Genomic DNA, 12,361 nt, shown 5'->3' with positions numbered 1-12,361 from the left:
AACCCTCCCCGTTTTCCCCACTTGGTGTCCATATGTTTGTTCTCCACATCTGTGTTTCTATTTCTGCCTTGCAAACTGGTTGATCTGTACCATTTTTCTATAGTCCGCATATATGTGTTAATATATGATATTTGTTTTTCTCTTTCTGACTCACTTCACTCTGTATGACAGTCTCTAGGTCCATCCATGTCTCTACAAATGTCCCAGTTTCATTCCTTTTTACAGCTGAGTAATATTCCATTGTATGTATGTACCACATCTTCTTTATCCATTCATCTGCTGATGGACATTTAGGTTGCTTCCATGTCCTGGCTATTGTAAATAGTGCTCCAATGAACATGGGCATGCATGTGTCTTTTTGAATAATGGTGTTCTCTGGGTATATGCCCAGCAGTGGGATTGCTGGGTCATATGGTAACTCTATTTTTAGTTTTTCCAGGAACCTCCATACTGTTCTCCATAGTGGCTGTATCAATTTACATTCCCACCAACAGTGCAAGAGCATTCCCTTTTCTCCACACCCTCTCCAGCATTTACTGTTTGTAGATTTTCTGATGATGCCCATTCTAACCAGCGTGAGGTGATACCTCACTGTAGTTTTGATTTGCATTTCTCTAATAATTAGTGATGTTGAGCAGCTTTTCATGTGCCTCTTGGCCATCCGTATGTCTTCTTTGGAGAAATGCCTATTGAGGTCTTCTGCCCATTTCTTGATTGGGTTGTTTGTTTTTTCTGATATTGAGCTGGATGAACTGTTTATATATTTCAGAGATTAATCCTTTGTCTGTTGATTCATTTGCAAATATTTTCTCCCATTCTGCGGGTCGTCTTTTCGTCTTGCTTATAGTTTCCTTTGCTGTGCAGAAGCTTTGAAGTTTCATTCGGTCCCACTTATTTATTTTTGTTTTTATTTCCATTACTCTAGGGGGTGGATCAAAAAAGATCTTGCTGTGATTTACGTCGAAGAGTGTTCTTCCTATATTTTCCTCTAGGAGTTTTATAGTGTCTGGCCTTACATTTAGGTCTTTAATCCATTTGGAGTTTATTTTTGTGTATGGTGTTAGGGAGTGTTCTAATTTTACTCTTTTACATGTAGCTGTACAGGTTTCCCAGCACCACTTATTGAAGAGGCTGCCTTTTCTCCATTGTATATCCTTGCCTCCTTTGTCATAGATTAGTTGACCGTAGTTTATCTCTGGGCTTTCTATCCTGTTCCATTGATCTATATTTCTGTTTTTGTGCCAGTACCATACTGTCTTTATCACTGCAGCCTTGTAGTATACCCTGAAGTCAGGAAGCCTGATTCCACCAACTCCGTCTTTCCTTCTCAAAATCACCTTGGCTATTCAGGGTCTTTTGTGTTTCCACACAAATCGTAAAATTTCTTGTTCTAGTTCTGTGAAAAATGCCATTGGTAATTTGATGGGGATTGCATTGAATCTGTAAATTGCTTTGGGTAGTATAGTCATTTTCACAACGTTGATTCTTCCAATCCAAGAACATGGTATGTCCCTCCATCTGTTTGTGTCGTCTTTGATTTCTCTTATTAGTGTCTTACAGTTTTCTGAGTACAGGTCTTTGACTTCCTTGGTTAGGTTTATGCCTAGGTATTTTATTCTTTTTGTTGTGATGGTGAATGGGATTGTTTCCTTCATTTCTCCTTCTGATCTTTCATTGTTAGTGTATAGAAATGCAAGAGATTTCTGTGTGTTAATTTTGTATCCTGCAACTTGACCGAATTCGTTGATTAGTTCCAGTAGTTTTCTGGTGGCATCTTTAGGATTTTCTATGTATAATATCATGTCATCTGCGAACAGTGACAGTTTTACTTCTTTTCCAATTTGGATTCCTTTTATTTCTTTCTTCTCTGATTGGGGTGGCAAGGACTTCCAAAACTGTGTTTTTCCAAGAGCTTGTAAAAGATTCTTCATTATGGGAAATTCTGAACCTTGGCAAACATGGTAAATATAGGGAGCCCAGTGTACCTGCTGCCTCATTTCAACACTTATCAACTCACGGCCAGTTTCATTCCATCTGTATCCGCACCACTTCGCCCACACACGTACCCACTAGACTATTTTGAAATAAATCCCAGACATCATCTGTAAATATTCCAACATGTATCTCTAAAACATGAGGATATATATGTATATATAATATATGTATCTCCACAATACCTTTATCACACTTAAAAAATAACCAACAGTTGCTCAATATTTATTAAATCTAGCCGAAGTTCAAATTTGCCTAATTGTCTCATACTTCTTTTAACAGCTGGCTAACAAACATTTTTATCTACAATGTGTCATGCATGGAGCTCAGCACTAAAGATGGTAAGTTACACGCAACAGTTTTTACCCTCAGGTGTCCAGAAGAGGCAGCAGGCATATAAACCAAAACTCACAATAGAATATAAAAAGTGCTATAACAGAGCCATGGTCGGAGCTTTTGGGATACCCGAGAGGGAGCGACAGAAATCTCATTGTGTCCTCTATGCACCTCAGACGTTTGCTCCTGTGGTCACACCCTCGACCTTGTCGTCCTCGGCAGGTGCAGAATCCCCGCGACCCTGATGCCATGCCTCAGCCACTGTGACACCGTGTCCCAACTTTCCAGCTCACCCTCAGGCACCTGGACTCAACGACCCCTCCCCCTCACCACCATCTCCAACGCAATCCTGTCACCTGTCTGCAGTCCTGCATCCTCTTCTTGTTTTCTCCCCCTTCTTCCACTCATAAACTCCACAGTCCTTCACCGGAGTCACTCCCTTGTATATGCTCTTCCCTCCCCACTGCTGCTTCATCACTCTTCTTGCGCTGCATGTGCTTGGTGAAACTGACTCCCTCCCTGCTCTGCACTGGCACCCTTGCAGTGAAAGACGCTTGGCAATGACACGGTCGTGACTCACATGAGCCTCGAGTGAGCTCTTCATGCTGCAGGCAATCACACTGGGCTTCCCTGGAATACTTACTCTCCCACCTTCCTAAATGCCATCTCACACCATCTCTCTTTTCAAATACTAGAAATGCTGGCAACCCTACATCTGTCCCACTGGTACTACCCTACCTAGAACCACTCTCATTTTTCATCTCAACTGTTGAAATAATTGGACTCTCTGTCTTCACTCTTACTGCAATATAAGCTAAGGTGATATTTTTATTTTTATGCACAGTGACATTTAGATATATAATTGACATCACAATATCCTTGATCAGCAGACTCTAAAGACTTCTTATCACACATAGAATGAAATTCAAATTTCCTCTCACTACCCATCAGGCCTACATGATCCAGCTGCTGCTCACCCCATCCTGTGGAATTCTCCTTCTTCTACCTTTTCTTATATAGTGGGAATTAAACACAGGACTGAGTTTGATAAAGGAATCCTACTACTGCAAAGACTTTGAAAATCAGAGATGCAGGTTATTTCAAAGGTTTATGCTATCTCAAGAATTTCTATTTCAGGGACTTCTCTGGTGGTGCAGTGGTTAAGACTCCATGCTCCCAATGCAGGGGGCCTGGTTTTGATCCCTGGTCAGGGAACGAGATCCCACACGCAGGCCGCAACTAAAAGTTCGCATGCCACAACTAAGGAGCTCGCCTGCTGCAACGAAGACCGAGTGCATGCAAATAAATAAATATTAAAAAAAAAAAAAGAATTCTTATTTCAGAATCTCTAGTTAGGGGAGATTTTTACTAAGGTGAAAAGATCTCCTGTTGCTGGGTATTGGTTATGCTGGAAAAGACAAAAGTAGTAATGAGGACCAGGGGAAAGAAGGAAATGACGGATAACAAATGTCTTTCAGCAACCTACCTGGTTACCTGTCTACACACACACACACACACACATTCATCGATGATATAGACATGACTCTGGAACTTTAAAAACTATGTTTGTAAAACCATCCCCCTCATTATACCTGCTAAACACATCCAGTTTCTCATCATGAGAATTGAGATGCTGTTGCAGCTGCTCTGAGCTGATAAACCGGCGGTTACATTCGTAGCAGGGCCAATTCTTCTCTTGCTCTCGGAGAACTGGAGGAGCCATAGGAGAGAAACCATGGAGGCTGGTGAGCAACAGGCACCAAGAAAACTCAAATGCCCGGTACCCCACCATTCCCATCTCAGTGTAGCCCAGGATTCATCAATACCCAATGTCTGCTGTTTGTTATAAAATCAAAGGCTAAAGTTTGACAGAGAGTAATTTTTAGGATCTTGTTTTCTGATATACTCACGTATGACATCAAAGGAACAAACACCCTTGCGCAACCATCTCCCACCCAACAACATACACACTCACACACACACTCACACACAACCTTACCACACTGGAAAGACAAGGAGTGCTACCATGGATATGCAGATAACCCAGTGATTTAGATTCAAGTTTCATAATCAGAGGGTATATCATGTCACAAATAACTTGAAAATCAATGCCCATATAATCACTTTAGGAAAGTGTTCAGAAGTACCTATTAAAACTGATTATATGCACACCCTATGACCCAGCAATTCCACTCCTAGATGTGCTCCCAACAGAAATATGCACATATGTTCACTAAAAGACATGTAAGAATGTTCACAGTTCTCCCGCATGTTAGCCAAAAAATGGAAACAACTCTGTTGTATAATAAAGAACTTTGCTGGCTTTTGTCCCCAGTTCCTGGGAAATAGCCTCTAAATCTTTGGAATTTCCCAAGTAATAGGCACATCTTTGTTACTCCTGGTGATCTGTGACCATACCTGAGTTTAATGCTAATCAGATGGCTCAGGATGGGGCTGCCTGTGCCAGGAAGACCAGCCATCTGATTACAGGGTTGTGGCTGTAAGCCAGGTGGTATCAGCCAGGGACAGGAGCAGGGGGTTGGAGAGCAAGTTCAATCACGGGCCAAGGATCCCATCAATCACGCCTATGTGATGATGCCTGGATAAAAACTCCGGACACAGAAGCTCAGGTGAGCATCCCAGGCTGGTAATCATACACCAGTCCTCCAGGGTTGTGGCATGGCCCAAGGACATGGGAGCTTCACGTTTGGGACGCTCCCAAACTTTGCCCTAAGTGTCTTCATTTGGCTGGTCCTGACATGGGTCCTCTATAATACAGTGGTATTCATAAGTACAGCACTTTTCCGAGCCTTGTGAATCATTCCAGGGAATTATCAGACTGAAGGGGGTAGTGGGAACTCCCTAAATTGTAGCTGGTTGTTCAGAAGTGCAGAGGGCGTGGGACTCCCAGGGCTTGAGGCTGGTGTCTGAAGTAGGGAGAGTCTTGTGGAGGACTCTGCCCTTGACCTGTGAAATGTGACCTAACTCTAGCTAGTCAGTGTCAGAATTATATTACACAGCTCAAATTTCTACAGTAAAAACAGATAAATGAATTGTGGTATATTCACACAATGGAAAACCAAATGGCAATGAGAATAAGCAAATTACACTAATACACAACAAATATGCAAGAATCTCACAAACAAAAGATTCCCAGACACCAGACGTGTACGTATTACATAATTCCCTTTATACAAAGCTCAGTGACAAGCATATCATATCTGTGGTGGTGAAGTCGGGAGATTAGCTATACTTGGGAACGAGGAGGAATTACAAGGCGCAGGGACTCCTGGGCCATGGCCACACTCTGTGTCCTCATCTGGGTGCAGGTGGCCCAGATGTCCTCACGCTGTGAAAATTCATCAGGCTGTTACTTATGATTTGCACACTTTTCTGTACATAGATTGTACTTCAGTGACATTTACTTTGAAAACAAAGTCAATGCCTGCCTTGCCATGTTCAGAGGTGATTACATCTCGATAGGGATCGTCCTCTGATCTAGGTTCCAATTTAGTATCTGGAGGTTTTCATTATATTAAATACTATTTTCCAGCACCCATGAAAGAAATGTAAGTATGTCATTGTCATTTGACCCTAGAATTAGACAGGGATGTGTCATTCTAAAAAACCTATTAGAATATCTTAAATATAGAGAGATAGAAAAATTAGAGATTGCATAAAGATTTAATACATACAACTTAGAATCAATATATGAAATACAAAAAAATGAAAAAATCCAAGCACCTTTCCTTTCCTCCTCGGAAATGTCATGAATCTTCCGGTTCACAAACTCGGCATAGGAAGCAGCATACCACACCTGCAAGAGCCAAGTACATTATCAAGGACTAAGGACATCATCAGATGCACTTCACCTGCTTCAATTCCTCCCCCTGCTCACAGAAAACAATTCAGGATTTTCCACAGCCCACGGAAAACAAACAAGCAAAGAAAAGAAGCCACACTGTGAGGTGACCCCGTTAGTATAGATGGTCAGTCAGGAAGTTCACCAGCCAAGACACACTGTGTGTTTTCTTTTTCCTTTTTAAAAAACTGTGGGAATTCCCTGGCGGTCCAGTGATTAGGACTCTTGAGTTGCCACTGCTGCGGGCACAGGTTCGATCCCTGGTCAGGGGCCTAAGATCCCACATGCTGCGCAGTGCAGCCAAAAATAAAATCAAATGAAAATAAAATTTTAAAAATAAACTGTTTTTGTTATTAGAACAACTTCACGAGAGACAACATTGATAGTCTCTTGATCTAAATGAAACAGAGCCGCTTCTGATTTTTCTATCTGTATTTAAACACAGGTTTCTACCCGGCTGTGATCACACTGGCTCCACCTCGACACTGCTGGGGTCACCAGAGCTACCCCACCCTCCTGAGTCTCTTCCTCCGTGCTACTCCGCTGGCTGCTTCTGCTCCGTCCCCCTGCCTGGCTCACCTTCCCCTCCTGCACCCTTAAATAGTGCTGTTCCTCGAAGCTTAGTCCAAGTCCAGGGGCTTTGAGCCAGATGATGGCATCCATCTGCAGCCGACTCTGTGCTAATGACTCCCAAGTCACTACCTCCACCCCACACCCTCCCTCCTTCCCTCTACCTACATTCTACTACCTGCTTGATGGAGCCTGTCCAGAACTGACTTCCAGATGCTTCCCTCCTCACCCCCCACCCCTGCCTACTTTTTCCATTTCAATAATTCCCCACTTTCCACCCAGTTGCTCAGATTTGAAATCTAAAAATCTACCTTTTAATAAATTGTATTTATATATTTGGCTGCGCCAGGTCTTAGTTGCAGCATGTAGGATGCAGTTCCCTGACCAGGGATTGAACCTGGGGCCCCTGCATTGGAAGCACGGAGTCTTAGCCACTGGACCACCATATTTCTGTTTCCTTCTGTAATCCCTCAGTAAGAGCTCTCAGTGGCTCAGATGTCCTCCGTCTGTTCCGCCCACCTAGACACACACCAAAAGGAGCTCTTGCCTGGTTTTCTAACAAGCCTCTGCTTTTCCACTCTTGCTCCCTCCAATCTGGTCCCCACACGGGAGCCAGCATGGTCTTCTGGAAACACAGTCTGATTTTGTCACTCACTCCCATCCTTAATAGCCTGCAGCAGCTGCTCCGTTCTAAATTAGCCTCCGGTGCTCGAGCGGCTCTGCAAAGGGCTTCCACCGCTCTCCCTGACCCACCTTCAGCTCCCCCAACGTGCGGAGCTCTTGCCCTTGCTGTTCCACCACCAGGAATGTAGGGTCCCCCCCCCTTCCATGCTGCTGGCCCCTCTCATTCCGAAGCTCTCAGCCTGTCACCTCCTCAGCAAGGCCTGCCCTCTCCTGTCACACCTACATTAGGGCCTTTCCTGTCATCTGCTCCTTTCACACCTTTTGTTTCCTTCACAGCACTTCCCACTGTCTGATATTATTTACTTATTTACACCTTTCTGCCCACCTCCCCTCCAGAGGACAGGTTCCCTGCACTCAGGGCACCAGTCTGCCTTGTCCTAGTGTCTGCAACGTAGTACAAGTTCCATGGGTTGGGCACTAAATGAATTCATCATATACAATTGTTACAGACCATTATTTTAACCATATGGAAATAAGCACACTGAGAGACTTCATTTTCAACTGTGAAATAATATTCTACAGAGTCTGTATTCTGTACTTTACTTGACCATGACCATGTGGTTGGATTTTTAGGTGGTTTATCATTCTGCTGTTATGAATTCTACCCTGGTCATCAATTTCAACAGGTATATTTCTCATGTTTTAACCTCTCAGAAGTCAGAATGTGCCTCCCAACCCATGGCGTTCTGCAATCACTGCCCTGACGTAGCCATGACCACCCGCACTTGCACCTGCACAAACCTGGCTGAGATCTTTCTAGTCTCACCTCATTTCGGTATGGGTCCCACTGGCACTCCATGACTTGTTACACTTGCCAAGCAATGCAAATGAAAACACAAAAAAACCTGCCATCTCCCTCAGAATAAACAAAAGAAATTTCAAAGCAATGCAAGGCTGGTGTGATCATCCTGCACGACCTCTCATTAAGGTATCAAACATCAAGTGGTCAGAAACTTCCCACTGACTTGATCCAAAAACACTTAGCTTCCAAGGACATGTGTCTCAATTGAGGAAAAAAGACACATATGGGTCAGTCAAAGGGAAAGCCCAGCATCAAAACTTGCAGAACGGCTATCAGTGGCTTGGAAAAATATCCCAGAGGTGATAGTGGAAGCACTTACTCTAAAAACACTGCATCTTTATCAACAACATCTTGATGGCACAGAAGATGACAGATATACAAAAGCACAAACATCCATGACAAAGTAAAACAGTGATTCAGTCAAAGCAAAAAAAGTCAGACGGCACAAAAAGCAGTTTATACCTCATCCAATTTGTTTTGCCTATAGTGTGCCTTTTTAAGTATGCATGTGTGATGTGATTTCAAAACTATGTCTAAAGAAGTCCAAAATAGCTCCTGCAATAAATATAAAATAATGATTTCTGTTGATTAAAATAAGCACTGTAACAAAGCTTTAACTGGCAGTGTATTTTTTCTTAATGGTGTGTAAAATAATGGTGCATCTTAATGTCTGAGTCAGTAAAACATGACATCACAAAATTCTAATGTATCTAGCTCTATCTTTGCTATAATTATTTTCTCAGAGTAATTTTCAAGGATTGGGTTTACTCAGCCAAGAACATTTCTGCTGCCTACTGTCAGAAATATTCTATAAAATAGTGTAATTCTAGACATCCCTATTTCTTAAACCTTCACATTCCTGTACTATATCAGTTTATTTTTGCTAGTTTAAATTAACAAAAATAGTAATTCATAGTTATTTTAAGGGTTTCTAAATTATCAACATTTTAAAAACAATTTTTAACATTTATTTACTATTTGATTCCTCCTCTAAATAAAGTCTATTCCCAATATTTGTTTATTTGTCTATCTGGATGTAGTGAGGCTAGAGGTACACAACTTTTTCTCAGTTTTTATACTCAAGCCTTTTAACGTGCATTACAAATATTTCCCCCATCCTGTTGCTTTCTTTTTATCTGTTGTTTTGGTTGTTCATTATACTGAATTATTATATTTTTATTTCATTGTTTCTGTCTGCCTTCTACTGAGCTAAAAGAGAAAATAATCTCCTCTCCACAGTTAAAAAGTATTCATTCAATATCAAGAATTTATTAGGATACAAGTGTGAGATGTGAACCTCCTCCACATTCTCTTCGGAGGTTATGAACTATCCACTTGATGGTTTCAAAGACATGGGATTTGTACAGCTTTTAAACAAAGTGTAGGTCTTAGTTCCCCCCGAGGAGGTTATCTATTTCTCACTTTACCACACTGAGGCACAGTGCTATTGAGTGTTCATGTACCAAAGCAATCATTTCTCACATATTTTTATTTATATCTTTAATATTGTGACCCCCTTTTTTGACCATGTTCCTAATACAGCTTTAAAAAGGGGGGGGAGGGAATTTCCCTTAGAATCATAGCGGAATTTCTGTTATATCATCAAGAGTTAATATTTACACAAATTCCTACAGAGCGTTATCCCTGAAAAATACATTCCTAAAATTAGAAGTCAGTATCTAGAATTCTTTGGGTAAATTGAGTCTTCAGATAAAGGCATCTCGCCCATACATGTGAAATCCATTTTACAAGGTCTCCTGTTTCCCAGCCAACTCTTCCCTAGAATGTGTAAATGATGTGAGGTAACCCCATCTTTAATAGCACAGACCTGTCTGTGCCCCCAAAACAACTACTTCCTCATCCCTGGGCCTAATACCTTCATGAAGGCCTATGATAGACCCCCAAAGTCATATACTTTTCATTCTGTTTTATTTGTGGGATTATTAGAAGTGTGCAGTACACAGCAAGTACTCAATAAGTAAGTGAACTACAAGAAAAGGACCACTTTTTTTAAGAATGCTACTTCAAGGGGGAAAAAAAAGTATGAAAAGCATGAAACAATTGCAATTCCTAGCAAAGGCGCCACTGACCCAGGGCTGTACCTTAAGCTCCTGCTTGGGCTCCACGTTCTTGATTGTCGTGTAGTACACATGGTGGCCATACTGATAAGCCACCAGGTTCTGCTCCAAGTGATTCTGGGCCGGTCGTACAAACATCATCCAGTTACAAAGGGTCTCGTCAGACAACTCAAACCACAGGTCTTCATGTAAATCCCTGTCTTTTCTGTCCCCTTTATCTAGAGAAACCTGCAACCAGAGTGAAAGTAAAAATACATACATACTCAAAACCTCTAATATGACAGATAGTCATGTAATAACAGATAAAATATTGCTCCTGAAATTAAACAGATATGCTTTTCTCCCCTTTGTACCTGGAAAGATACTAGAATTGTGTCTTGCCAAATGGAAAAGGGAAAGGATAATTTCTGAAGACTCACCTACAGGAGGATTACCTAGCAAAATCTAAAAGCACGCTGAGTGTACAGCTTTCGTTGGTATTTCATCATTAACTAACACATCAAAAAATGCTAATACTAATAAGCCAGAAAATGCAAGCAAAATACTCTCCAGTTCATTACAAGTTTTTTCCTTTGGGGACGCAACTGCATTCATTTATAATGTATAGCCTGGTGATAGGCATTTCTCTTTACAAAGGTATATTCTTTCTAGGACACCTGGAGCACTCGCCAAGAACATCTCCCCACAACAGCTGCTGATTTCTCAGAAACACACCCCAAATGTTCTCCCTCTCCACTGCCCTTTCTTTGTTCTCCAGAGTGGCTCTCCAAGAAGCAGACAGCAGAGGATTGGAGAGAAGCAAAAGCGTCCAAAGCCAGGAACAGACATCAGTGTACATATACTGTAACATACCGTGAACTATTCTTTAAAAAAAGGATTCAACAGGATAGACTTGTTTCAATAACTGAAAAGAGATTTTCCTAAAAACATTACAGGTACTTAACAGATAACGAGTCAACATAATTCTCTTTGTATTCTAGTCAAAGTTAATTTAAAAAAAAAAAATTAAAAAGCTCTCAAGCCCCTATAATGGGCTGAATTGTGTCCCCCCAAAATTGGTATGTTGAAGCCCTAGCCCCCCAGTAGCTCAGAATGTGACTGTATTTGTAGACAGAGCTTTGAAAGAGGTGATTAAGTCATCAGAGTGGGTCCCAATCCCATCTGACTGGTGCCTCATAGGAAGGGGAGATTAGGACACACAAAGAGGCACCAGAGGCACCTTGCAGACAGGGACAGCCTTGTGCAAAGGCAGCCACAGGGCGGCCGCCTACAAGCCAAGGAGAGAGGCCTCAGAGGGAGCCAGCCCTGCCTGCACCTTGGCCTTGCAGTTTCAGCCTCCAGGACCGTGAGAAAATAAACGTCTGTCATTTATGCCGGCCCAGTCTGTGTGTTTGGTTCTGGCAGCCCTTGCAGACTAATCCAGCCCCTGAGAACTGCACCCTCCACACTGCTGGTGAGAGAGAAAACGTCTCCATTTCAAATAAGTCAAGCATAGGAAAAAAAAATGCTAGCGAACAACCGCTATGAGATTGCACTGAGAGGCTCAGTGGGAAAATGCACGCCCCTTACAAATCATCAGAACAAGAGTGAACTGTGGTGAAGTATAAATTACCTTGAGGTGGATGTAACAGTCCTTCAGCTCAGACTCCCTGACCAGCGGCCCCTCCACGGGGCCAAACTGGGTGCGCTTAGGGATGCGCCTTTTGGAGAACACGCCGCCCAGGAACCTGTCGATGTAGAGCACCAGGGGGAGGCTGGCCCGCGCCCGCGTCAGCACCGGCCGGTTGGGGATCGGGTGCAGGGGCCCGTGCTTCGGGCACACGGAAGAGTGCGCGTTATTACACTCCTCACACCCTGCACGACAAACAGATCCTCAGTGTGACGGTCCCAGGGAAAAAGCCCGAACCTGAAAAATCTCCAGATCTAAGTTTCCAAGCCCAAATTCAACGAACTCCTACAACTGCATTCCCCATCCCATTGTAATACATCACTCTTCATAGACCAGGAAAATCCTGTACTTTTCTTCTAAAATCAGGC

At 42.5% G+C, this 12,361-nt stretch overlaps 1 protein-coding gene across 2 annotated transcripts in view; it reads right to left on the bottom strand.

The window, feature by feature from the left end:
- The window catches only part of PRDM10 (PR/SET domain 10), an 89,488-nt gene that overhangs the window by 27,538 nt on the left and 49,589 nt on the right, over positions 1-12,361 (bottom strand). For both annotated transcript variants that reach the window (XM_057748826.1, XM_057748827.1), the window contains exons 6-9: positions 11,937-12,178; positions 10,349-10,552; positions 6,073-6,145; positions 3,921-4,038 (exon numbers count right to left, since the gene is read on the bottom strand). In XM_057748826.1, coding sequence (XP_057604809.1) covers positions 3,921-4,038; positions 6,073-6,145; positions 10,349-10,552; positions 11,937-12,178 — 637 coding nt within the window. The remainder of the gene's footprint in view (positions 1-3,920; positions 4,039-6,072; positions 6,146-10,348; positions 10,553-11,936; positions 12,179-12,361) is intronic.

Source organism: Hippopotamus amphibius, chromosome 9 (genome assembly GCF_030028045.1).
Source record: "Hippopotamus amphibius kiboko isolate mHipAmp2 chromosome 9, mHipAmp2.hap2, whole genome shotgun sequence".
Classification (NCBI taxonomy): Eukaryota; Metazoa; Chordata; class Mammalia; order Artiodactyla; family Hippopotamidae; genus Hippopotamus; species Hippopotamus amphibius.
The sequence above is the reverse complement of the archived record's forward strand: the minus strand, read 5'-3'. Positions and strand labels throughout refer to the sequence as shown.